We start from the raw sequence: 27,796 nt of genomic DNA, 5'->3' as shown, positions 1-27,796 counted from the left end.
TAATAAATGACTTGATAAAAGAAAAAGGGCGATTGTGTTTTGTGTTATTATTTGAAACTTTTATTGTATGTTTTACAACTTTTATTTTTACTTTTTTTACACTTTTCTTTAGTCCCACTAGGGGACTTGAAGGTCCAACTGTTTGTTTGATGTTCTAATACATTGCACTACCTATGTAGTGCAATGTATTAGAACTGTCAGTTGTTCACTGACAGCAAGCCGATCAGGCTCCACCTCCGGGCGGGGCCTAATCGGCTAACGTAATGGCAGATAGGAAGCCATTGTTAGGCATCCTGTTGCCATAGTAGCAGTCGCCAGCCTTGCCATCGCATGGCAAGGCTGCCGATTGCATACAAACCACTTTGATGCAGCGATTGCATTGAATCGCTGCATTGAAGGTGTTAATGGCAGGAATCGGAGCTAGCTCCGGTTCCTGCCGATAGATCGGGGTGTCCGCTGTAACATACAGCGGACACCCACTGCTGATGACGCCGGCTCAGCTTCTGAGCCGGAAGCTGAGCCGGCGCCATCTTGCCGATGGTACCGGAAGCCTCCTGGGCCCCGCCGACGACGGGGCATAGGAGGATTCCGTTACAGGCTGATCGGGAGGTAAGTATTAGCCCTCCGATCGCCTTTGCAGCCACCGGCAACCCAGCGATCACGTTGCTGGGGTGCCGATGGCTATAAACTCCTCACATGCTGCGATCTCTATTGAACGCAGCATGTGAGGGGTTAATCGGTCGGATCGGAGGCTAGCTCCGGTCCTGGCCGATACCTCAGGGTGCCAGCTGTAACATACAGCTGTCACCCGGCGGGGATGTCGCTGGCTCAGCTCCTGAGCCAGCTTCATCTCCATCACGTACAGTTACGTGGAGATGCGCGAAAAGGCCATCTCCCATCACGTAACTGTACGTGAAATGGCGCGAAGGGGTTAACAAAAAGTATTATGATCAATAAAAGCAGTAAAATATTTAAAAAAAAAACTAGATAAATTTGGTATCACTGTAATCGTATTGAGCCACAGAATAAAGAGAAGTTGTTTTACCGCACGGTGAAAGCCATAAAAATGAAACACAAAAAACAATTGAGGAATCACAGTTTTTTCCAACTTCAGCCCGCCAAGAATTTTTTTTCCAGTTTCCCAGTACATTATATGGAACTATATGGTACCAAAAGAAACTACAACTCCTCCTGCAAAAAATAACTCCTCACACCACTCTATTGACGGAAAAATAAAAAAAAAGTTATGGCTCTTGGAATGCAGGGAGTGAAAAACGAAAATAAAAAAATGGCTTTGTCCCGAAGGGGTTAGGGGAATTCAAGTATTTACTAAAATAGACATGTCAGGAGAGGTGACACATTCTCCTTAATTTTTTTGAACTTATACGTGAATAAGGTACAAGGAAGATAAACATGGGTGGACCTCTCGAAGCACAAATGACCAGAATAAGGCTTACTTTGTCTATTATAAACAGTCCCAATTCACTGAAAAGAGAGTTGTGTGGAAGAAAAAAGTAACATACAAGAGGAAGAGGACAACAAGAAACCATATGGGGGGATACTATTAAATCATGAACACAACATTGAAAGGCCTAAACACCCGGAGAAGATTGAAGAAACATGACAATGCCACATAATACCAACCACCATGATCAACTCTCTGCACTCACAAGTTTGTGATACATCAGTAACTGATAAAATATTGTAATTCAAGTCAGAGATGAATTTTTGATGGTAGCTAATGAAATATGTATTCTAAAACAATGTCCTAAAATATGTTAAAATGGATAAATGACCACTTGGCTAACAAAATATGCATTATATAATAGTGCATTGGGTGTAAGTTTTACATAAAGACCACTTTATACTCTGGAGGAAAAAAATAAATACATAATATTGTTTGGTGGAGCGATCATGGAAAGGGGTTGTGGGAACTTGAGTTACATATAAAATAAGTTAAAGTCAGATTATTATTATTTTTTAATTATTCAGGAAAATAACTCGTACCATTTGCAGAGCACACGCACGCACGCACGCACAATATGATCTTGGCAGGTTATATAAAATACCTTAAACTTGTTTCCCACTGAGATGAAACTGAGTTTTCCCGTCTTCTGCTTGGAATCCTTGTGATTATTGGCGGACTCGAACAGTTCCCGTACAAATTTATCTTTGGACTCGCATATGAGGGATTCCAGTGACATGTGCAGCGCATCATTATTCTTCTCCACAAATTGCGTCTAGAGGGAAATGCAAACATATTTAAACCAGTTACCTTTCACCTATAATTCAAGTCAAGATACTAGAAGATGCCATCAAAAATGTATATACATGACCTATATCCATTTATAATGCCTTCAGTGCAGTGATGCGGCACCTTCACGACCATGCCAATTAGGTTATACAAGGAGAATTAGCAACATCTTTAATCCTACCTGTTCATAGAAAGAAATGATTCACTATTCTCCATCTAATATTTTATGAGACAGATGTGCCTCATTTGGAATAATATATTAAATGTATCTTTAATATAGAGACAGAAATATATGTATTCAGCGAAACCTCTGAGGCAATCACCAAAAATTGCAGTAATAGATGATCAGCTGGAAGAAGAGGGTCAATATACATGGGATATAAGGGAATTGAAAAACCTGGTCTAGTTGGGTGGTAGTATCAAAGAGGTGGTCTTTTGTACCATGTATAAAATATGAAACATGGGGCAGATTTTTCATGTTTTCTAGCATTAATGCATTGAAAAAAATAAGGCATTCTAACCAATTGCAATATTTATGTAGCCCCTGTGCCTCTTTTTTCGACACATACCAACTGTCGGGAAGAGTGGAAATCGGTGCCACTCATTTACTAACAAACTTTATCACTCGTCTAATAAAGAGTGTAAAAAAAAAAAATAGGTCTGACCTGTCTATTTTTTCATCTGTGACACGTGCCTTGTTAATAAAAGTGCCGTTCACTGCATGGGAGGGCGGGGGGGGGGGACACTTGAAGCACCGATCACATAGTGCAAGAGCATACAGTACATTTTGATTTTATTTTGGGCTTCAATAATACAGTACTTGGGAGAAGCATTCACGCAGAATGTCCAGAATGAGGTGTACTTGAACTTCTGTAGGATGTATATTACAAACATGTTGCACATTAGATCTTTATTACAATTGTCTTTATTGAGACAGACCCGGAAGAACCCTTCTATTTTTCCTTATGGTAGGGGGGGGGGGGGTGTACTTATTTCAGAACTCTACAGTGGACCTCATCCCAATATCCCCACTCCAGTGATGTTATCTTCTTGATTTCAGTTATGTGTACATAACTATTGGAAGGAAGGAAGGGATCTAGGGTCAATAAAAACCTGGTTCTACTATGGTTAAAGGAAGTTATTGGAAACGTATGGTCATATTTCTCTGAAGCAGTAGGTACATTTTAAAGGATAATATTATCACATAGAAGTGGATTCAATTTCATTTTGCTGTTAACCACCACATTAGACTTCATAAGTTTGCGGTTTATATGGCAAATGTGCAATTTGAACCTGGAAATCAAAATAATTTCTTCTTATGATATACGGACTATAGATGAAAGCTTCATTAGGTGTAACAAATGGAGTTACAATTCTGGTCTTTGCTGTCATGCTCTTTGCAGAGTGCCATTCCTTTCGCTGTGACAATATTTCTTGTAACCGCTGTACGTGCTTTTCTGCAGGACACAGAGTTTCTGTCTGGAATCATTCAGGTCTGAGACGTGACAAGCATGCCACCTGCATAGACTCAAGTGCCGACCCTGATCTCCAGTACATTATCACAGGCATCAGGTTCCTTTACCAGGCTTCAAAGTGTTACATCCAATCTTCAAGTAGTAGCTCACAATGGGGAGGAAAAAAAAGGAGGGCAGGAGGGGTAAGGGAAGCAAACACGACTTACTATGCGCTAACATTACGAATATAGACACGAGTGTGGACTTGTGACATGTAAGAATAATTTATTTGTAACAGGTTGCTGAGTGTTTTTTGAAAAAATACGATAATTTTGATCTTTGTGTTGCTGGTGCTTATTATATTACATTCAGAGGGCCCTGGAATTTGATCCAATAAAACGATGTTTCCATGAAGTTGGAGGTCGCACTCTTAATATTTTAACCGTTTCAAATACTTGAGAAATACATCTTAAGTAAAGAGGATTACAAATATCTCCATACAGCTGCCCACGTGGCACTAAAATCTAAAAGAAATCTGTCATATAGCACCTACACTATATGGACAAAAGTATTGGGACACCAGTCTTGAGCACTGAATTCAGGTGTTTCATTCGGTCACATTGCCACAGGTGTATACAATCTAGCACCTAGCCATGCAGTCTGCCTTTACAAACGCTTGTAAAACAATGGGTCATACTAATGAGCTCACTAAATTCGAACGTGGTACCGTAATAGGATGCCAGCGTTCCAACAAGTCAGTTCTGGAAGCTTCTTCCCTCCTAGATATTCTACGATCAACTGTGATTGGTATTATTGCAAAGTGGAAACGTTTAGGAACCACAGCAACTCAGCCACAAAGTGGTTGATCAGGGGTAGTTACAGAGTGTGGTCGCCGAGTGCCTAGACACGCAGTGCACAAAAGTTTCCAATGCTCTGCTGACTCAATAACTGCAGAGTTCCAAACCCCCTCTGGCATTAACGTGGGCACAAACTGGGAGCTTCCTAGCATGGGTTTCCATGGCTGAGCAGCTGCATACAGGCCTTACATCACCAAGCACAATGCCAAGCATTGGATGAAGTGGTGTAAAGCATGCGGACACTGGACTCTAGAGCAGTGGAAACGTGTTCTGTGAAGTGATAAATCACGCTTCTCTATCTGGCAGTCTAATGGACGAATCTGGGTTTGTCAAATACCATGAGAACGTTACCTGCCTGACTGCATTGTGCCGACTGTAACGTTTCGTGGAGGGTGGATAATGTATGGGGTTGTTTTTCAGGGGTTGCCTAGGCCACTTTGTGAAGGGAAATCCTAATGCTTCAGCATGCCAAGACATTTTGGACAATTGTATGCTTCCAACTTTGTGGGAACAGTTTGGGGAAGGCCCTTTTCTGTTTCAGCATGACTGTGCCACAGTGCACAAAGCAAGGTACATAAAGACATGTTTGGGTAAGTTTGGTGTGGAAGATCTTGACTCGCCGCACAGAGCCCTGACCTCAACCTCATCGAACACCTTTGGGATGAAATAGAATGGAGATTGTGAGCTGGGCACTCTCCTGTAACACCAGTGTCTGACCTCACAAATGCCCTTCTGGATGAATGGGCAAAAATCCCCATAAACACACTCGAAAATCTTGAAGAAAGCCTTCCCAGAAGAGGGGAAGCGGTTTTAGCAGCAAAAGGGGTACCAGATCCATATTAATGGCTATGGATTTATAATGGGATGTCTTAATAGCTCCTGTACAGTATGTGTCATGTATAGGTGTCCCAATACTTGTGTCCATATAGTGTATGTCACTATGGTAGAACACAAACAGGGTTGGGGTTCTAATTAAGTAAAAAAAAACAAAAAAATGAAAAAAAAAATAAATATGGAATTATATATATATATCTTTTTATACCCCTATTAACTTCACATTATCAAAATTAAAGGAGTTGTCCACTTTAATTTGTTTTATTAATTTATTTATAGAATAGGAGATCATACAGATTTCTAATATATACTTATTTAACCCCTTAAGGACACTGCTAATTTGCGTTCTTTCATTTTAGATTTTTCCTCCACGCCTTCCAAAAGACATAACTTTATATTTTCGTCAACATAGCTGTATGAGGACTTGACAAGTTGTAGCTTTTCATGGCACCATTTATTGTACTGCATAATGTACTGGGAAACTGAAAAATATTATTAGTGGGGTGAAATGGGCAAAAAAAACAGCGATTACATCATTTTTTGGGGATGTTTTGTTTTTATGGCGTCCATCATGCAGTAAAAACCTACATGTTCACCTTATTCTACGGGTTAATACGATTACGGTGATACCAGATTTATAACTTTTTTTTATGTTTTACCACTTTTATATAAATAAAAAAAAAACTTCCTAAAAAAAATAAAATATAGTTTGTGTCCCCTTATTCTGAAAACCATAACTATTTTTGGGGTACGTGACTTTATAGTCCATTTTTTTGGAGAGCTAAGGTGACGAGAAAAACTGCAATTTGGATGCTATACTTTTTTTTTTTTTACAGCGTGCACTGAGCGGGTTAAATAACGCTATATTGTAATAGTTTAGACTTTTACAGACGCGACGATACTAGTTGTGTTTACTTTTATTTTTTTTAACATTGATTTAGGGAAAAAAAAATGGGAAAAGGTTTTTTTTTTAAACTTTTAATACTATTCGGACAGTCTCCTTTGAAGCCTTCCCGGAGGCAGGGCTTTAAAGGAGTACAAAGATGGCAGACCTCAGTGCCTTCATTAGACCCCAAGGCTGCGATGACATCCATCGGTACCCCACGATCGCATCGCGGGGGACCGATGGCCCGTCAGAGGGGCCGCCCCCTGATTCGAACGCTGTCGGGATGGACTACGGCATCTAAGGGGTTAAACGGATGTAATCAAAGTGATCTTTGATTCCGCCCGTTGCAGGGAGGTGTCGGCTATATTACACAGCCGTCACCCGCTAAGCATGGAGCGAGCTCAGCCCGTGCGCCCGCTATATACTTCCCCTTAACGGCTGTCACGTACTTGTACTTGGCATGTCGTTAAGGGGTTCAAATTATGCTCACATATCTTTCTTATACAAGTGTAGTTGCCGTTAAATGAAAAAGAATTGGTATAGCCCACAGATTAGTCTATAGAAATGCATCCATAAAATACCTGAATTGACTAAAGATGGCGGCAGTCATGTGACCCACATCATGTGACCACTGGCATTCAGATAACACTGTCCAGGTATATAACAGGTGAAGAGGTAATTGAGGAGCAGAAATTATAAATCATTTCTACCTGCAGCAACATCTCATCATCATGTCCGTCAGTGTCTGAGGAGCAGCTCTTACATTCTTCTCACTATCTCCACTGTGTGTTGTGTTTTTAATATTTAATTTTATTAACAACATGACAACATCACCAGGAGACAAGCAGTTATTTTATAAATCATCTATAGACAGTAAATACAGGCACAGTGAAGTGGTTGTTCATCATTATTCTACGATTAGTTCTTTTGACTTAGCTCATGGATGTGTCCTGTATGTTACCCCAACACGTGTATGTCATGTAACCCTGTTGCAAACCGAATGCTAGGGGTCACATGACTGACGCCATGTTTAGTCATATTCAGTTAACCTGTGGATGCATTAGACCGGACTAATCTGTGGACTGTACCATTCTACTGTGACCGGGGCCTACTGCACTATAAGAAAGATACATGTGCAGAATTTCAAATACATGTATTAGAAAAATGTAGGATTTCCTATTCTACAAATAAATAAAAACTGGACAACCCCTTTAAGCAAACTGGAGAGCCATTTTTCTGGGTGATAAAGAAAATGCAAGTAACATTTCAGCAAGCCCATGGTTTAGGTCATATCTTAAGGGAGCCCCAATTAATATTACTAAAAGCATAAAAATGACCTCCTTGTAAGTTCCTTTTTTTTCGGAAAGCATTTAGACCTATTTATGCTGTACTTAAAGGAACACTTCAGTCAATAATCTGTGTTATACCTAGTACATGGCCTGAGGGGAGATTGTGTATGATGCAGGGATTCAAACACCAAAGAGAAAATCCCTAGACTGCCCCTTGAAGACCTGCACTAGGTGTAGCACAGCGTATACGTTTTGCCCAGAGTGTCCTTTTAAACATTGAAAAAAAAAACGGATGCCAAGCATGGTCAGACAGTTTGCATCTATGTCTCTGTGGCTCCACCATAGAAGCACTTCACAAATCATGCCAAATACTGCTTATAAGCGGTTTACAGGTTTAACTGTGGTTTTGTCGTTTTTGCCTGCGCAACTTGTACAGGTAAAGCACATTCAAACCATGTGTTTCACCTATACAAGCCGCAAGGCCAAAAACGGAATTTCGCAGTAAAAGGCGTGCAGTTTTGCCACATGATTCTTGGCCCGGTGGCACACTGCCTGTACACGTAGCGGTAATCTTGAGAACTAGTTTATGCAATTAATAAAAAAAACACACAAAACCCATCTTACTGTTTCATAGCATACAGCTCCTGCAAAATGACGGACAATGAAGCCCTCATCATCTCGGATATTTCGATGGACAGTTAGTTTAGATTTTCTGGGGATCTGCAATAAAATGAAAAAAAAAATAAATGAATTGTGCGGTTTTATTTCACCACACGTACGATCTAGATAATCATAACTCTATGCTCATGAATTGTATGTGACAGACTGTTGCGAAATGAAACGATACCTGCATGTGCAAATCATAAAAAATGGAAGACGGCTGATAGATGGTATCAGCGCTGGTATTCATCGCAGGCAAAACAACAAAGAAAGCATGCATATTTATCAGTCTGCTGTTCAAGGCCTAAAACGCAGCTTTATGGTCAAGGAAAATGTGCGCCCAGCAGATATTAACATGACGAGAATGTAATCTCTCATAGCCTAGACTCAAGTCGAAATCACCTGCGCTTTTCCCAGAACATGCTTTGTGAGCAGATTTCATTAGTAGAAGAGCAGCGTCCTAGGCTGCAGTTCTAACATGATTCTTTATTAATGCTGAAAATCAAGGATGTCATTTGTTTTGCATAGATAAAAAGGTTTCGCCATGATGTCCGCCATGTTAGTAGAACATACTGTATAGTGCTTACATCTCTAGATAAGGCTCCTGGGAGGCATAAAAAAAAGAAAATCTGAACGCAGCAGTTTATCATAACCACTAAACACAGGGACTGGAAATATTAAGGATAAACCACACACAATTGAATGACTAAATAGTCAGAGCCACTTCGGCTCACCCACGCACAGAACTTATGAGCACAGCTTGGCTTTCCTATACAAAGGAATAAGGAAAATCACTATTTGTCGGACTGCTCTTTACGGATTGAATAGGTAAGTGAAGGAAAAGTGAATGTTCATATACAAGTTGCATATTATTTACTTTCACCTTCTATTTATTTATACCGTATTAATATGTATTAGGTACCCACACAGTTCTCCATAGATGTATCCCTTTTCTATGGACAAGGTGCTTGTAAAAAAAAAAAAAAAAAAAAAGAAGAATTCTGCTCAAAGGTTGTGGCACGGTTTATTTCCGGCACATCCATATCATTGAGGTATGTACATAAACTCCAATGGCTGAGCAACAACCCTCGGACACTTTAGCAAATAATGTATTAAACAGTGGGCATAGAACGGAGAAAAGTGTTGGATGAATTTAAAACATACCCGCTGCCTAGCCTGGTCCTGTTTTTAGTATGGGACTGTACTCCCGCAGGGAGGCAGGGACACCTAGTGTCATACATAACGATGATGCTAGGAGCCCGGCTCCCTGAACTGTTTGGTCCCGAAATGCGGCCGAAACGCGATCTGTATATAACGGACCTAACACGGTCGTGTGCATGAGGCCTTAGACTACGTTTAATGTGAACAAAGGATTAGATAGGTTAAAATCTATTTAGTGTGATCCTTCCTTCCCTTGATGTCTGCCATTGGGGGATCATTGGACAGGCAATACAGACATTATATATGCCGGCTGAAAACTCAAGTCTATGGGCAGTTTTAAAGCAAGTCTAGAGCTTTAATCTATTTTTATTGTCAGAGCGAACCGCTTTATACACTTTTTCGGCTTAAAGATTCGTCCACATGTAATGGAATTGCCGCGTTTTTTCCGTCCGGAAAAAACACAGCTGAAACAGTAGCAGCATAGTGGATGAGATTTAACAAATCTCGTCCACATGCTGCAAAAGATCTCCGAGCCGAAATTGACCCGCGGTGCTTATTTTTCAGAAAGCAGCATGTAAATTCCTGCTACGGAAAGTGTGCAGAATTGCTGCGTTTTTCAGCAGATGTCTCCATCTCCTAACATTGGGAAAAACGCAGCAATCTCCGCACCATTTTCTGCCGTAAAAACCACAGGAAATGGTGTGTTTTTGCCACAGCGGAAAGCCTTGGACTTTCAACGGAATTGCTGCGGAAATGTTCTGCAGCAATTCCATTGTGTGTGGACAAGACCTAAGAAACACCAGTGATTAAATTAAACACAGAGTAAACCACAAGGTAAAGAGATCAATGATAAAGGAAGCACAATGCCTCACTGGTTAGCTCTGTTGACCTGGGCACATCTGTATGTTTTCCAGGCCTAACAGCAGAAGTATGTGGGTCAGTGAGAAATAGTCACAGTAGGACCTCCATCTACTTCACAATTGGCATGGAAAACTAAAGCATGCTTACCTAGATCATCTTGGGCTCCACAAGCCCACTGGGCTCTGCCACCTGCCCAGGTTTTCCTGGTGCCAACCCTGGCCCTAACATTGTCCCTGTACTCCCACACTACAATAACACACAGGTAGACCAGCTGGCTTCCGGACGTCAGTGATTACAATTTGTGTAAGGCACAATATAAGGAACGGGAAATATCAATGTACATGTGCCATAAAAATAACTGGACTGGCCACGGATGAGTCCACAAATGTATTTGGCCTTGGAGTGGACTGTGCTAGGTGATTCCATACCACTAAGGAAACATGTGCAAAGTTCATTGCAGAAACTTCAAGAGTTAGGCCAGAGCTACACTGAGACCTTTCGTAGTCCAACTGATTGATTTTAACTATCAACTTACAGAAGCAGTTCATAGAAATCCACTGAGTTATGTGCTATCGTGTGCACTGAGATGTCACTCAATAGTTAAAATGAATTAGTATCAGTAGCCTAAATATCATGTAAAATGTCTAAAAAGCTGCAAGTTACAACACTAGCTCCTTTGCTCTGCATAAAGATAAAACTACAGGATACAGGCAACACTAAAACATAGAATTCTGACGTTATGAAATTTTGAGTTTGTGTTGGAATAATATAAAGACTAACTGCACTTTTATCAAACTCAGACACATCAGAAGTTTGGATCGGTGGGGTCCGGGTGCTGAGACCCCCTGCCATGGCTGGAATGAAGGTGCAGAAGCACGGAATCTTCAGCTGTGATCGGCGCTCCTCAGCAGCCTGAAGACGGCTCACATAGACGTTTCTTTTTAGGGACTGTGGGGGTCTCAGCAACCGGACCCCACCTATTCAAACTTTTGATACGCCTCGGAGTTTGATGAAAGTGCAATTATTTTTTAAGGCAGAATTTACTGGATCACAGAATAATTCAACATTTACATCACATAGCATAGAAGCTGTGTAGCTAACAAATGAGACGGTCTACTTGTTTGTTAGGATGACTGTCTAACAGCGTCGCTTGTGTAGACTCCGCTTATTTTGTGTAGTGCTTCGTACAAGGTGATACTATAGTTTACAGGGAGAAATATATTTTATCATATTTATAGCCATGTAGTTTTGATCCAGGTCATAGTAATTGTTCCAGAGACAGAAAAGTATGTCTTACCGTAAGACGGAAGTGGTTCTTATGTTTCTGGTGAACCACGGATGTAAAGTGTTGGTCACTAGACTGAGGAAGCCTGTTCTCTTCATCCAGTATATCCAGGATACCCACTAATTTTGACTCAATCAGATCTGAAGAAACAAGTGTACCAGTTTTATATGTTACATAATAAGAATTCTTCACATAACAGTGATGCCAGCATTAGCAATGCTAAGAGAACACTAAAATTCCACCAGATAATGATCTCTGGAAAGACAATTGCACATCTGTCTCAGGAACAGAGCGAGGAAATTAAATCCAAGACAGCATTTAACTATTAAAGTCAGTACTCTAAACTCAGCTATATTAGGAATATGCTTCTGTACAAAATGTTAAGAGAACCTCTAACACAGAAAAGGGATTGGTTAGAGGCAGGGTATTTGCTTTATGGCAGCTGAAATGTATGGGAATCATTTGACAGAAAAATGTCATAGATTATTAAAGTCTTCAGGAAGTGATGGAGTTCCATCCTCCAGCAAGCGACAGGTGAGATTTATACTAAGCCTTATGTGTGTATAGCGTTGCTATCCTTTCTTATGTAGGCCTCCAGCAGTACGACAGAGCGGTCATTAACTCGCCCACCCTCTAATGATGCGATGACTTATTATGTCCAAGTCTATACAGCAAAGCTGACAAGTGAGCTACTGAAAACAGGAAGTGTAAGCTTATTATGATCGCTCTAGTTGCAAGTGTGAAAATTGCAAGGATTTTCTTTAGACAATTAAAAAAACATACATCCACCAACGTTTATAATAAAAATTGTATGTAAAGTGCAGTTTAATGGACTCCTATTAATATATTTGTTATATATACATGCATTATTTTATATATATATATATATATATATATATATATATATATCTGAGGATATTATCAACAGCCACTTTATATAGACCAACTTTTATTTTGGACTCAGTGGATATTAAAGCGTACCTCCACTTTCAGTGAGAACGATTATAGTGCAGGACTGTGCTCTAGAATAGTTTTTTTTAAATCACTTGTTTTAGCCATTTTCCTTCCAGCAGCAGAATGGACTATGCAAAGTCTGTGCTACCGCCTGTTAATAACTCTTCAGTGGGAGACAGAGCGTTCTGCTCGTCTCCATGGTTCCCGTATGCAGAACGGCCATCAGTGCTATAGCATCCTATATATACGTCCTGCATACGGGAGCCATGTAGATGAGCAGGAGGCTCTGTCTCCCACTGAAGAGTTATGAGCAGCTGCCAGCACATACTTTACATTGTCCGTGCTGCTGCGAGAAGCCAAATAGCTGATACAAGTGATCTGGAAAAACTATTATAGCGCACACTCCTGTACTATAATCGTTTTTCACTGAAAGTGGCGGTACGCTTTAACTTTATATAGGGTATGTAGGCACTTACCAATACAGTCTTGGTTATCCACATAGTGCACTTCATTAACACCAAGGCCTTCTTTCTGATATAATTCCTGTTCCTAAACACAGAGACACATAATACAGCATGATTAAGAGGATAGCCATTTACTCTTTAAAGGAATAAAGAGGCTGTCAAATTGCAAATATATGTTATACAGCATTCCCCACAACCTATATTCAAGTTTCTGTATGATAACAATATAATTGAAAAAGTAAACTCAGGGGTCTTAAAATCTCAGCAGACAGTGGCGACTGGTAGCAGCTGGCACAGCTGTACACTTCTAGAAAAGATTCACATATGCTTTTGATCACGGACAATACAAGAGACCAAGTAATGCAAAAAAGCCTTAAGCCCTTTAATCTGATCAAAGGGTATCTTCCCTCAAATAGTTGTGTTTAAATTCACGTACGCTTCTTGACAATAAGGTGAAGAAATGCATCAACTCTTCTTCGGCTTTATAGTCCAGAAAAAAATGGACGATCTTGTATTCAGCAATGTAAAACGTGATAATATTGGGTTACTGTAATGTTTCAGTATGATAAATATGACAGAGCTACATTTATGCTGGTCTGCTTCACTTACTTGAATGTAAGTCCCTGTTCTCATCACGTATGTAAGGTCTGTTTAGCGTGTATGTGGGGACTGCTCCCGACATACAAGCTAAACGTGTCCATAGGGCTCCATTAGCTTGACAAAAGCCAAAAGAGTGTTCTTTTGTCCTATAGGTCAGAGTACCTTTTTAGGATGTAATAACGTAGTAGACTAGGCTTTTCTATCTTGGCGGATCCCGTGCGGTATACTTTTTTTATTTTATTTTTTTAACATGGGAGCCTGTGGGTGACATATGCCACACTTCACAGGCATCCGTTTAACAAATACGTCATGGTCTTTTTAGGACCGCTTAACGGATACCATTAAAGTCTATGGGGATGGATGCCACTGTTAGGCATCCCTCACCTCACAGCCTACGTTTAACACATACGTTGGGAGCATTATTCACGAATAAATAAATAAATAAATTATATATATATATATAAAAATAAATAAAATGTACACATTATTGAAAGGGGCACTACAATTTCTCATCTAATACTTTCATATATTATGTATTTTTTATTCAAGGGATGCAAGGTAGCTTACAGGGTAGTCACCTATAGGTGGCACTAGGGAGACAGTTTTCTTCCTTCTGGAGAAGAGCTATTTTGCCTACTTTTTTCCAGGAAGCGCAGCCCTCAATGAATTAAGTTCCTTTTACACGGGCCAATGATCGGTTGAATGCTCATACCAATGCTCATCTCTGGTTATTGCCCTGTGTAAACACAGCAGCGATCAGCCAATAAACCAGCAAACGCTCGAGCATTGGCTGATTGCATCCTTTATGCAAACTAAAACAATTGTCGCTAGTTGGCAGCACATCTCCCTGCGTAAACTGGGGATATGCTGCGGACATGATGCAAACGCATAGAGACAAACTAACGTAGTAACGATCGTTTGTCCCCATATATTACTGTCGATTGCTCCTTGTTTTCACAACCATTATTGGGCTGTCTAAAAGGACCTTTATTCTAGGGAGTTTTTCTAGGGAAAAATTCCTAAATAAATCATATTGTCTTTACAGAGTGTTCTTTTTGTCCACTGGAATGTCTATGATGGATCTGTTTTTTTGTTTTTTTTCTTTGATAACAAGTCAACTGGATGTTTCAAAGGCAAAAAAAACATAATACATTACTAATCTTTAGGCATGTGCTAAACGTCAAAATAATATATGTGTTCAATAATAAAGGGATAAGATAAAGGCCCTTTTATCCTTGTAGAAATGAAAACAATGTTAACAGCTGAGAACCCTTAATACATCTTTAATAATCTGTTCTTGTTGGGAAATAGCTACTACTAAAATTCCTACCCTGCTTTCTCATCCTCTGTTTTATGTGGTCAATCCCATAGACCCATGATATTTGGGTAAACTAGTTCGGTCCTATAGTTTCACAAGAAAACAACGGTATTATGGCTTGCAAAAAAGTAATGTCTAGAATGCTACCTCACCAAAAAAAAGAAAAAAAAAAAAGGATTAAAAGATTAGGTTGGTATGGTATATTTTAAAGGCTTTGTACGCCTTTGAAATAGATATTTTTATTTGCAAACAAAAAAAGTGTGTTTGGTGCAACTTTCGAAATACTTTTTATTAAAAATTATATTTACTTTTTGAGATACAGCGGCTTCGTATTCTGTATACAGAGATGCTGTATCTAGCGCTGAAACCTGTATCCGTCAGGTGAGCAGATCCTGCGTGTCTGACACACAGGATCCATCTGTTTTCGATCACATCTAAGGGTATGTTCACACGAGGGCGTCCGTTACGGCTGAAATTACGGGGATGTTTCAGCCTGAAAACATCCCCGTAATTTCAGCCGTACCGGCATGTGCAGGCGCTTGAACGCCGCGTCCATTACGGCCGTAATTAGCGCTGCTATTCATTGGAGTCAATGAATAACGGCTCCAATTACGGCCAAAGAAGTGACAGGTCACTTCTTTGACGCGGGCGTCTATTTACGTGCCGTCATTTGACAGCGGCGCGTAAATTACGCCTCGTGTGAACAGACAAACGTCTGCCCATTGCTTTCAATGGGCAGATGTTTGTCGGCGCTATTGAGGCGCTATTTTCGGACGTAATTCGGGGCAAAAACGCCCGAATTACGTCCGTAAATAGGCCGTGTGAACATACCCTAAGTGAGAGACACGCAGGATCGGGCTGTTACCGATCACTTCCAAGTTCACAATTAGAGAGTGCGCAACTTCGGACGTGGAAGAGAGGTTTTTCAAGTCCGAGATGCACCCGTGCGGGGCGCGTTATCACGGATACCTCATGTGCTATTTTTCCTTCGACCCTTCACTCAATCCGTTGAAACAACGGCCATGTGAACGGCCACATTGAAATACATGTGTCCGTGTCACGGCCGTTGTTTTAACGGCCATCACACGGACGAGTTACATGCTCACCTGAATGAGCCCTTAAATGAAGATTGACACCCAGGATCCACCTGCTATCGGAGACATGCTGAATCCGCTTTCACTGAACGCGTCAATCCCGCTGACCTGACTGATTCAGGTTTCAGTGCTAGATACAGCTGTTCTGTATACAAAATACAAAGCAGCTGTATCTCAAAAAGTAAAAATAATTTTTAATAAAAAGTACTTAGAAACTTGCAAACACTCAAATTTTTATTAAAAGATATATAAAAAAAAAATTCAAAAGGTGTACATAGCCATTTAAGGGTCAGAAGTAAAAAATATCACATGAAATCAAATAATTATTACTAGACAAAATGGTTAAAGGAAAAACTAAAGGGGATGTGCACTGACAGCCATGTATCTAGTTGCATCCAATCCAAACACAAAGATGTTTGGGGCAGAAAAATTCAAAGCTTCATTTTTATATTTTATCTGATTATACTGCTGTATAAAAACAATATTGCCTGAGGTTATGCTCTATACGCCAACAACAGTGTTTCATATACCGTATTTTCCGGACTATAAGGCGCACATAAAATGTTGAGAATTTCTCAGAAATAGAAAGTGCGCCTTATAATCCGGTGCGCCTTATATATGAACCCGACAGTAAAGAGAGGGGTTCATACAGGATCCTTTACCTCTATCGTGGGCGGCAGGGGTCGGCGGCGGCATACCACAGCACACACCATGCTCCTCCCCCCCGTGCGCCTATGAATTTATTCTTCACTTGGGTTTTTACAGTATCCATAAATGGATTGAGCATTACGGCCACCGTAATCAGGAGCCACACTGAGTGATACTTACAGCTCTGTAGGATCCTTGCAATATATCTTTGCTTTAGCGTTAACTATACCCACTACCCCAAAAAATGCCTCCTGTTAAGAGACATGCTTATGATGCAGGTTTCAAGCTTAAAGCTATAAGTTATGCAGTAGAGCATGGAAATAGGGCAGCTGCAAGAGAATTCAACATTAATGAATCCATGGTGCGTAAGTGGAGAAAACAAGAAGATGACCTCCGCCAAGTAAAGAAGACCAAACTGAGTTTCCGAGGAAACAAAGCAAGGTGGCCACAGTTGGAGGACAAAATAGAACAGTGGGTTATGGAACAGAGAAACGCATGTAGAAGCGTCTCCACTGTCTCTATTAGACTCAAAGCCACTGCTTTAGCACGTGACATGGAGATCAAGGACTTTCGAGGAGGTCCTTCATGGTGCTTTCGTTTCATGCAAAGGCGTCATCTCTCCATTCGCACCAGAACTACTGTGTGCCAGCAATTACCAAAGGATTATGAAGAGAAGCTGGCCATTTTCCGCACCTACTGCATAACCAAGATAAATGAAAAGAATATCCAGCCAGAACACATTATTAACATGGATGAGGTTCCCCTCACTTTCGATATCCCCGTAAACCGTACTGTTGAGAAAACAGGGACCAGTACGATATCTATACGTACCACAGGAAATGAGAAGTCATCTTTCACTGTAGTTCTCGCTTGTCAGGCTAATGGCCAGAAACTACCACCCATGGTAATTTTCAAGAGGAAGACTTTGCCTAAAGAAAATTTTCCTGCTGGTGTCATCATTAAGGCTAACCCAAAGGGCTGGATGGATGAGGAGAAGATGAGTGAGTGGCTGAGGGAGGTCTACGTCAAGAGACCGGGTGGCTTTTTTCACAAATCCCCATCCCTATTGGTCTGTGACTCGATGCGCGCCCACTTGACCGATACTGTCAAAGCCCAAGTGAAGAAAACTAATTCGGAGCTTGCTGTCATCCCTGGTGGATTAACCAAAGAGCTCCAGCCGCTAGATATCAGCATCAACAGGTCATTTAAAGTTAAATTGCGAGCTGCATGGGAGCATTGGATGACAGAAGGTGACCACACATTCACCAAAACAGGGAGGCAACGCCGTGCGAGTTATGCCACTATGTGCCAGTGGATCGTGGATGCCTGGAAGAATGTATCAGTCTCCAGTGTCATCCGAGCTTTCAGGAAGGCTGGAATCACCACTGAAGAGCCTAGCAGCAGCAACGAAACCGACTCGGATAATGAAGAGGAGGACCCCATGCTTGATGCCGAAATCGCCCAACTGTTCAACTCCGACACTGAAGATGACGGATTTGATGGATTTCTGGTGGAGGAATGAACTGAAAAAGTACGGTAAGGGTATGTGCACACACACTAATTACGTCCGTAATTGACGGACGTATTTCGGCCGCAAGTCCCGGACCGAACACAGTGCAAGGAGCCGGGCTCCTAGCATCATACTTATGTACGACGCTAGGAGTCCCTGCCTTGCTGCAGGACAACTGTCCCGTAGTATAATCATGTTTACAGTACGGGACAGTTGTCCTGCAGCGAGGCAGGGACTCCTAGCGTCGTACATAAGTATGATGCTAGGAGCCCGGCTCCTTGCACTGTTCGGTCCGGGACTTGCGGCCGAAATACGTCCGTCAATTACGGACGTAATTAGTGTGTGTGCACATACCCTTAACGTTTTGATTTGCAATTACAGCTGAACCAGTTGCAAGTTATTGTTAAAAAGTGTAATAAATTTTGACTTGCAGTCTGAGCAATGGTTTATTTAACGGTAATGTGCTGCGCCTTATAATCCAGTGCGCCTTATATATGAAACATGATTGCTTACAAGGCGCTCATAGAAAGTGCGCCTTATAATCCGGTGCGCCTTATAGTCCGGAAAATACGGTACACATAGAATTCTATCATTTACCTCAGTTTACGACTCCCTGCGCCTGTTTTGCAGAATTGAAAAGAATTTCATCATATTTGCATACAGTGTTTATATAAAATGTTAATACTGCCGTATAATTCAGGTTCTCGGAATAATATAATTTCAAGTCTTCTCTTCGTGAAACGCTGCTCTCTATGTATTGTCATTTTAATAATTTACAATTTATTCTTGCCCTCGGCTGAATGGTCACAGAACAGATTGTTTCGTTTCTAGAGCACAGGTAGATTCTGTCTAACTCCATTTGCGTCTGCAACCACCTTCCAGGCATTGTGCAATGACCAATCACTTTTCAATAACGAAGCCCTAACATAACACATAGAGGGAATAATAGGATATGCGTGCAGCAAAGGGTTCTACAAAGTGCAACATGCAAACAAAATGTTTCAACAAAGCAACGTAAACAGATAATCCAGAGGTAAAAGCAACAGCATTTTAGAAGAACTCTGACCTACACGCCATTTTTCAGTATCAGCTTTGGCCGCATCATTTTCCCTGTATGCATTTAGATTTGACAGAATGAGTTCTGTAGGTTTACAAAATGATTGCCATACCCCATGATTTTATGCAGATAAAAATAATTTATGCCGAGCAGTTACAAATGAAACATCAGCACAAAACATCATGCTAATGGCATGCATAGCATGAAATAAACAATATTTGCCTTTCTGGTAAATGGATATGCCTCCAAGGAATAAAATTAATGTGCTGGGTATTAAATACGAATGAAACTGAAAAAGCGTTATTTTATAGTATATACTCCCATACCAGCACATTGAACAAATAGTAAATTAGAAGAAAAAATATCTGCTCTTTTAGTATTTAATATACACTCCGCAACGTTGAAATTGCAATACCAAGAAGGAAACGTTTTGGAATTGTGGAAATCAGATGGATAGACATGTCAATGATATGCAAATGATAAAAAATGGAAACAAAATATTCCCAACATCTTGATTTATTCAGTATCGAGTATGAGCGCTATGCACAGAAATACACGCACTTACACGCCTTGGCATGCTATCAATGAGGCTAATGATGATTGTCTGAAGAATGTTATGCCACGCTGAATGCACTTGGGCACGCAAATCATCAAGATTGGCTGCTGGCAGCTCCCTTTGCAATTGCCGACCAATGACGTTCCAGATGTGTTCGATCAGAGACAAGTCCGGAGACGCTGCAGGCCATGGTAGCAGGTTTAGGCCATGCCATGCAGGCTGCTCACTGTAGAATGAGCAACAATGTCCTATTGAAAAACGGCATCTGGGACACTTTGGAGAAATTGTCATACCACTGGTTCCATGACCAAATCAATGCAACACTGAGCGGTTAGTGTACCTGAAATGAAGACTAGAGGGGTCCAGCTATGGTACATTATGCCACCCTACACCATAATCCCGGGATTAAAACCGGTGTTACTTTCCCTTGTGAAGGCCTCTTTATGACGTTGCCCACTTTGTCTCCAGACAAATCTCTGGCTATCATTGCATCCGAGACAAAAGCGTGACTCATCACTGAAGAGGATAGACCTCCATTCCAGCCTCCATTACCGTCTTGCTGTGCACCACGATAGCCTTTGAGAGCGGTGGCGTGTGGTGAACGGAACACTTATAGCTGAACGTCTAGCTCATAGCCTAATGTCGTGCAAATGCCTTCTGATGGTTCGTGCCGACACTGGTTGCCGCCATAGGCTTGGAATGTGACGTCTAATTTCTCTTGGGAGTACAGAATGGATCACTATGCGCCATTCCTCTATTCAGACGATCAGTCTGTGCAGAGGTTCGCCTCCACGCACGTCTTGCGTTCATTCCCATTCTTTGACGTTCTCCCAACCTCCAGGACACGCAAAGTTGAACAGTGCTGACATCTCGGCCTAGGCGCATACCTAGTGATAAACCAAGGTCTCTCAGTTCAAGGATTCTGTTCCTCTCAGTTTGCGACAAGTGGAGACAACTGGCACGTCGACGAACATGGAGGCATCGCACAATCCTCCCACACCAATTGATCAGATTTTTGAGGTTTCATGTGGCTAAAAAAAACTTTGCTTTGAATCTGGCTTTTATGCCTCTCCCACATGTCGCAGATTGAATGCTTGAAAATTTGATTATTTGCAGATCTTTGCGACACCTGCTACTTTCTCGATTTGCGTAACCTTACGGCTTGCCCTTCTTGGTGTTGCTATTTCAATGTTGAGTGTATAAGGACACATTATGATTTATCGTTTTATACTGGGTGGGTCCATGCCCCTACTTGAGAGGTATTGGAAATGCACTGCTTTCTATTACTTTTTACTGATGGTTATTGGGAAGAGGTTGAATTGGTTCTAGGGATTATTTCATTTTAGGGCAAGATAATCTAGGTCGACAATGCTCACTTGTGTTGTAGGCAAGTTAAAGAGGTTGTCAGGATTGAAAAAAAAAAAAAGGGTTCGCTTTATTCCCAGAAACATACCATGTCTGTCCATGGGCTGTCTCTGGTATTGTAGTTCAGCTTCCTTCACTTGAATAGGGAGGCGCTTTAATACCAGCCTATGGAAAGACGTGGTGCGGTTTCTGGAGGACAAAAAAAAAAAAGCTAAATCCTTTTTCTAATCTTGGACAGTTCCTTTAAATTGAATTAGTACTGGAATTAGAACATGCGCAGGGGACATTTCTACCTGTGGTAATCTGCTCCAAAGCGTTCTTTGAACAGTCTCATGTCATTTATCACAACACGGTGTGAAGCATTTTCAACATTGTTGGGAAGATTGTTTTGCAATTCACCTACAAAGTAAACATGACTACTTGTTAAGGGGGCAAAGAATGGCTGAGGAACTGCTGTTAGGTGCACACACATTTACAGCTATAGCATGAATCTGAATCTAAAGTGGTGGTATCCACAGGGTTTTTAGATCTAGCAGAAGTTGTGAAATGTTTTCCAAAATCCAACATGGGTTAATGAATAAATAAAGACTAACTATTTTGAGAATCTCTTTTTCTAAGCATTCATTTGCTCCATAATGTTTCCCTCGAGAATCCCTCTCATGAAACAGATTGCAACACAGATTTCGGTAAGATATGTGTCGAGTATTGTATAGTAGATAGCTTTTCCTGTGACCACTTCAGATATATTCATATGGTAGTCAACCAGACAGGAAGCCAAGTGGTTGCTAGGCAACCTGAAGACTTTTAAATGCGATGTAATTCTAATTATGCAAAGTATATACATAGAGTTACTGCAGTTGGTCTCTAAAACATGAAGGATAAGTGAGGTCAGGAAAATGTGAGAATATACAGTTAATATTTGGGCAGAAACCTAAACTCATATTTAATTTATATTTTAGTCATCAGCAAAGCTGTCATATTCACTAGCGAGCAGGAGTGATTCCTTTTCCTTCAGGATCAGACGCCTACCACACCAGCATTTATATCCATCAGCAGTGACTAAGTGAATGAGTTCAAGAAAGCCATTCGTCTGATTTATCCGTTAAAGCAACTGTATAATGTGTCACTGCCTCACCGACTTCAAGATGACAAGGATGTTTACAACAAGGTAGCAAAACCTAAGTCCATTCCCAAGTTATACAACTTCTTGAAAATAGCCTTTTGATAGACAGCAATGACAGCAAAGAGATGTTGCTGCAATTCTAAAAACTTTCCGGTTCCAGTATAACAGTGTCTATTATATGAAACTTTTCAAAGTGCGGAGAAATCCACTGTGTAATAGAACTTGTGCCTTGTACATAATAACCATGATTCATTATGAAAAGTTTACAGTACAACATACTCAGCAGAAAACCGAGTATGGCAAATATTAAAAGTAGGGTGAGATGTCAGGGGAGTATGTGTGAAAATAAGGAAGAAAGGAGAACTCAATGACAAAGAAAAGTGCATAGGAGCAATAGGAAAATATACAAAAGCACAAAGAAGAAGGAGAGAAAGTGAACAACAACAAGAAAGGAGGAAGAGTGAGCAGGAAAGAGGTGAGAGAACTTACAACATGAATGGAGGTTAGAAAGCAAGCAGGAGCAAACAGAAAAGTGGAAGAGAGCACAGGAGTAGAAGAAAAGAAGCAGAGGAGTGTAAAAAGCAATGGGAGAAGGCAAGCAGATAAAACAAGAAGCAAGGTATGCACGTATACAAGGTGGGAGATTTTTGAAGCAAGATGCGACAGACTGCTAGCGCAAATTGTGAAGTGAAGTACAGGGTGTGAATCAAATATATTGTACACTTTTTTTTTCTCCCTCAACAGTTTTAAAAATGTGTCTACGGGTGTGATCATATCAGCGTCACCCTTCCGTTCATGTGTTCCATCAGACCTTTTCGTCGGAGGAACCCATGAACGGAAAAGCAAACGGAAACTGTACACTGCGCTATTGTTTCCGCCAAAAAAACGGAAGCCTTACGGAATGGAGACAAACGGAAACTATTTGCAACGGAAGTATTACCATTGCAATCAATGGTAATGCAAACCGGAGCTATGGTTTCTGGTTGCCTTTCTGTTCATGGGTTCCTCCGGAACCCATGAACGGAAGGGTGACACGGATGTGAAAACACCCTAAAAGAGAGATGTAGCTAAGAGGAGTCACAAACTGTGCCACATTTTATTAAGTGCGATTTTTAAAGGCACAAAATACTGACTTGAAGAAGAGAAAAGTGTTATATTTATCATGCTACAGCCACTATTTTGTTAAATTTACCAACTCATAAATTGATGCACTGACAATACTGATAAATATCCCTCAACGAGTGCATCTTCAGGAGGAAAAGAGATCGAGCTTAAACGGCAAGATAAAGAATACTGGCTATGGGGGATGGCAGTGTGGAGGGAAATTCTATATTTCTTCAAAAATATGCATAACTATGTTTTAACTCTGCTGTCACCATAACATAGAGCTCTACCAAAATGCACAATTTCTAATACTGCTTTGTAATTTTATTTATGACAATATTATACAATGTATGATCATATGTTCCAAATTAAAGAACTGAAACTCATACTTTTAAGTATAGTCATTTTATGTCTAATGGCAGGAACCAAACTCTTCGTCATACCGTATTTTTTTTGCTCTGCTTGATCAAAGAGAGAACTGTGCGGCTGTATGTAACCACGCAGCCCGCTCTGCCCCTGCTGACACTGATGTTTTAGATCAGTGCAGGGCAGGAATCACAGTCTGGTTCCTATAAGAGATAGGCGACATCACTGGAGTCTGAGGAGACCACCAGGGAAGAAAATATTTACCCCTCCAAAAAAGGGTGTATTACCTTAGACAACCAGGCAATCGAACTGTTGTTCTACCCTACACCATCAAGGAAGGGGGCATTACCCTAGACCACTGGGGAATCAAATATTAACCTCTCTTCTACACTAGATTATTGGGCAACCAAATATGAACCCCCTCAACCCTAGGCCATCAAGGAAGGGGGCAATACCCTAGACCATCAGGCAACTAAATATGAATTCTATCTTCTATGCTGGACCATAAAGGAATGGGGCATTACCATAGACCACCAGGGAATCAAATATTGCCCCTCCACTACCCTAAACCACCAAAAATCGTAATATTGACTCCTCCACTACCTTAGACCACAAGGAAAGTCTACATTAGTTTCTTTGTAATTTTCTGTTGTCTACACTTGGGTCTTACAGTATGAAAAATCGAATAATAAAAAACATACACGAATGCAAACATTACTATCAATATGGTGGCCTTTAAAATGAAGCATATCTGCCCATGTCTCAGTAATGAATGTACGTATGTGAATAATCTGATGGAAAGTTTCTTGGTTTTTGCTTGACAGGTAACATTTCAGGCAATATTCACTTACCTCTTTTAGGATTCTTTCATTAAAGAACTGCTGAAGCTTCTCATTACAGTAGTTAATGCAAAACTGTTCAAAACTGTTGTGTTCAAAGTACTCTGAAAGCAGAGAAGAGGACCAATGAGATTTGTTTTGCTTTTTTTTTTTTTATTATTTATTTAGAAAAAAAAAAGTCAAATAAACCAGTAACACACCAATTAGGCTCTGTTCACATTTGCACCATGTTTTGTGTTTATAACGGACACCAAATCGAAGTGCCAGATCCAATAGCTGTAATGCAGCTCTATTATCCCCATCAAATCTGGCAGGATCTGTGACAACGCCTCCAAACACAGTCGTGAAAGGAGCGTTACAGAATCAGTAGGCCAGATTCACACTTGCGTTTCACAGCAGTTTTGCGCAATGCTATTTAGAATTTAGAAAATAAGCAGCAACTTTGGCCTGTGCAACAACACAAAGTGTGAAAGTAGTCCAAGCATGCACAATAATATTTAGGGTATGCTTACATGTATATACTGCAGAATTCTCAACCCAATTTGATCAAATTCTCTGTATACAACTAGCCTCCTGTGATGCCGTTTTATTACAAGTGACTCCTGCAGCCAATCACAGGCTTCATCCGTCAAATGTTATGATATGTCATCACAGGAGACCGGTTGTACAGAAAGTAGGTGGGTATAGGTCTTTTTTCATTTTTGGTCTGCCGTTTTCCGCAGTGGTCAATTTGGCCGAATATCCGAAACCAAATTAAAGCACATTTGGTGCGACTATTCGGCCAAATTTTCCTGCAGGTTCTGTTTGGATACACTGCAGACATTTCCACAGCATTTCCAAACAGTCTGAACATACGCTAATAAGTCTACTCCGTGTACTTTGAATTTCTAAATCATGCACCCCCTCAGGCCCTGAACTAGGCGGAGTTCACACGTCGCGGTCAAAATGCGTTTCTTGCCACAATTCGTGGTAAAACAATGCATTTTGACCACGGCGTGTGAACCCAGCCTAAATCGAGCAACAGTTGCAGCTCAAAGCAATACATGGAGTTGTATCTTGTGAACTGCAGTGGTCACTGAATAGTTAAAAATCAATTAGTAGCATTATAAAAGGTCATAAATAATTATTCATCTGATCTCATAGATGACAGTTAAAATAGTTTAGTAAGTTATTTAACCCATTCCTACCGCAGCCATTTTTCTTTGTGTAATTTTCTTTCCCGCATTCTAAAAGCCTTAACATTTAAAATTTTTAGTCGACACAGCCGCATGTGGGCCTTTTTTGGCAGGATGACTTGTATACTATAAGCAGTAAAAATTAAATGTTAACTTTATTCTGCGAGTGAAATTGATTCCGGTGGTACCGAAATTATATGGTTGTATAATTTTTTTTTACCTTTTACTACGATAACATAATAATTTGTTAAAAAAATAATAATTTTGTGTCTCCACATTTGGAGTACATATGACTTTTTATTCCTTTTCTATTTGGAGAGGTAAAAATGACCAAAAAACAGCAATTTTGCCTTTTTTTTTTTTTTTTTAAAGGTGATTCTCCCTGTTCGTTAAATTATGTCATAGTGTAGTAGTTCAGGCTGTGGACGCGGCAATACCAATTATGTTTATTTGTTTTATTGATTACATTATTTTAGGGTAAAAATGGGAAAAGGTTTTCTTGTTTGTGGTTTGTAACCATAGATACACATACAGCTGTATACACAAAATGTTAGCATATTTTTAAAGACTGTGCAAAGTGGTTTTATTTATTTCAGGTGCATGAAACCGAAAAATATATTTGTTGCAAAAGTGTACGTGTTCTTTAACCCCTTAACCCCTTAGTGACCAGCCTATTTTAGGCCCTAATGACCAAGCTATTTTATTTGTTTTTCTATAGTCGCATTCAAAGAGCTATAACGTTCTTATTTTTTCGTCTACATAGATGTAAGAGGACTTGTTTTTTGCGGGATTAGTTGTGCTTTTTAATGGTACCATTTTTGGGTACATATAATTTTTATATTAACTTTTATTAACCTTTTTGGGGGGGGGGTTATAAAAAAAAACTGAAATTCCGCCATTGTTCTATGCGTTTTTAAATTGACGCCGTTCACTGTGCGACGTAATTAACATGTTACCTTTATTCTATGGGTCGGTACGATTACGGCGATACCACATGTGTAGAGGTTTTTTTATGTTTTACGACTTTTGCACAATAAAAACACTTTTGAACTAAAATTATTTGCTTTTGCATCGTCGCATTCCAAGAGCCGTAATTTTTTTATTTTTCCATCAATGTAGGGATTTTTTGGGCTTGTTTTCTGCGGGACAAGACGTAGTTTTGAATGGTTCTGTTTTGGGGTGCGTGGGACTTATTGATTCATTTTTATTATGACTTTTTTGGGGGGCAATGGAAAAAAATTGCAATTTCGCCATGGTTTTTTGAGGTTTTTTTTTACGGTGTTCACTTTGCGGTTTAAATTACATATTAACTTTATTAATGGAGTCATTACGGTCGCGGCGATACCACATATGCGTACTTTTTTTTTTTTTTTTACACTTTTACTAAATAAAACCACTTTTTATGGAAAAAAATGGTTTTATTTTTTTACTGTACTTTTTATTAATAATCTTTATTTCACTTTGATGACTGATTTTATTAGTCCCACTAGGGGACTTTACTGTGCGATGTTCCGATCGCTGCTATAATGCTCTGGTATACTTCGTATACCAGAGCATTATTGCCTGTCAGTGTAAATCTGACAGGCAATCTGTTAGGACGTGCCTCCGGCGTGTCCTAACAGGAATATGTCCAGGGCAGACCTGGGGGCTTTTATCAAGCCCCCGGCTGCCATGACACCCCATCGGAGACGCGCGATTTAATTCGCGGGCCGCCGATGGGTGACAGAGGGAGCGCACTCCCTCTGTAAACAAAGTTAAATGCCGCGGTCGCTATTGACGGCGGCATTTAACGGGTTAAACGGCCGCGATCGAAGTAAACTTCGATCGCGGGCGTTGGAGCAGGAGCTCAGCTGTCATCAGACAGCAGAGCCCCGGCTCCTGCCTGCACGGGAGACCCGTGCAGGACTTAGACTAGGCTGACATGAAAAGGCGTCAGCCTAGCCTAAAGCCCATTAGTGACCGACGTAAAAAGGCGTATTAGTGGTCACTAAGGGGTTAATGATCAGCCTATTTTGGACCTTAATGACCAAGCTATTTTTTACGTTTTTCAATCGTTGCATTCCAAGAGCTATAACGTTTTTA

General features: G+C 40.5%; 1 protein-coding gene across 5 annotated transcripts in view; it reads right to left on the bottom strand.

The window, feature by feature from the left end:
- Window positions 1-27,796, bottom strand: part of MYO6 (myosin VI) — a 274,062-nt gene that overhangs the window by 73,238 nt on the left and 173,028 nt on the right. For all 5 annotated transcript variants that reach the window (XM_075862043.1, XM_075862045.1, XM_075862044.1 and 2 more), the window contains exons 14-18: window positions 24,552-24,643; window positions 12,972-13,044; window positions 11,554-11,681; window positions 8,199-8,294; window positions 2,070-2,240 (exon numbers count right to left, since the gene is read on the bottom strand). In XM_075862043.1, coding sequence (XP_075718158.1) covers window positions 2,070-2,240; window positions 8,199-8,294; window positions 11,554-11,681; window positions 12,972-13,044; window positions 24,552-24,643 — 560 coding nt within the window. The remainder of the gene's footprint in view (window positions 1-2,069; window positions 2,241-8,198; window positions 8,295-11,553; window positions 11,682-12,971; window positions 13,045-24,551; window positions 24,644-27,796) is intronic.

The sequence above is a fragment of the Rhinoderma darwinii genome, chromosome 4, assembly GCF_050947455.1.
Source record: "Rhinoderma darwinii isolate aRhiDar2 chromosome 4, aRhiDar2.hap1, whole genome shotgun sequence".
NCBI lineage: Eukaryota > Metazoa > Chordata > Amphibia > Anura > Rhinodermatidae > Rhinoderma > Rhinoderma darwinii.
The sequence above is the reverse complement of the archived record's forward strand: the minus strand, read 5'-3'. Positions and strand labels throughout refer to the sequence as shown.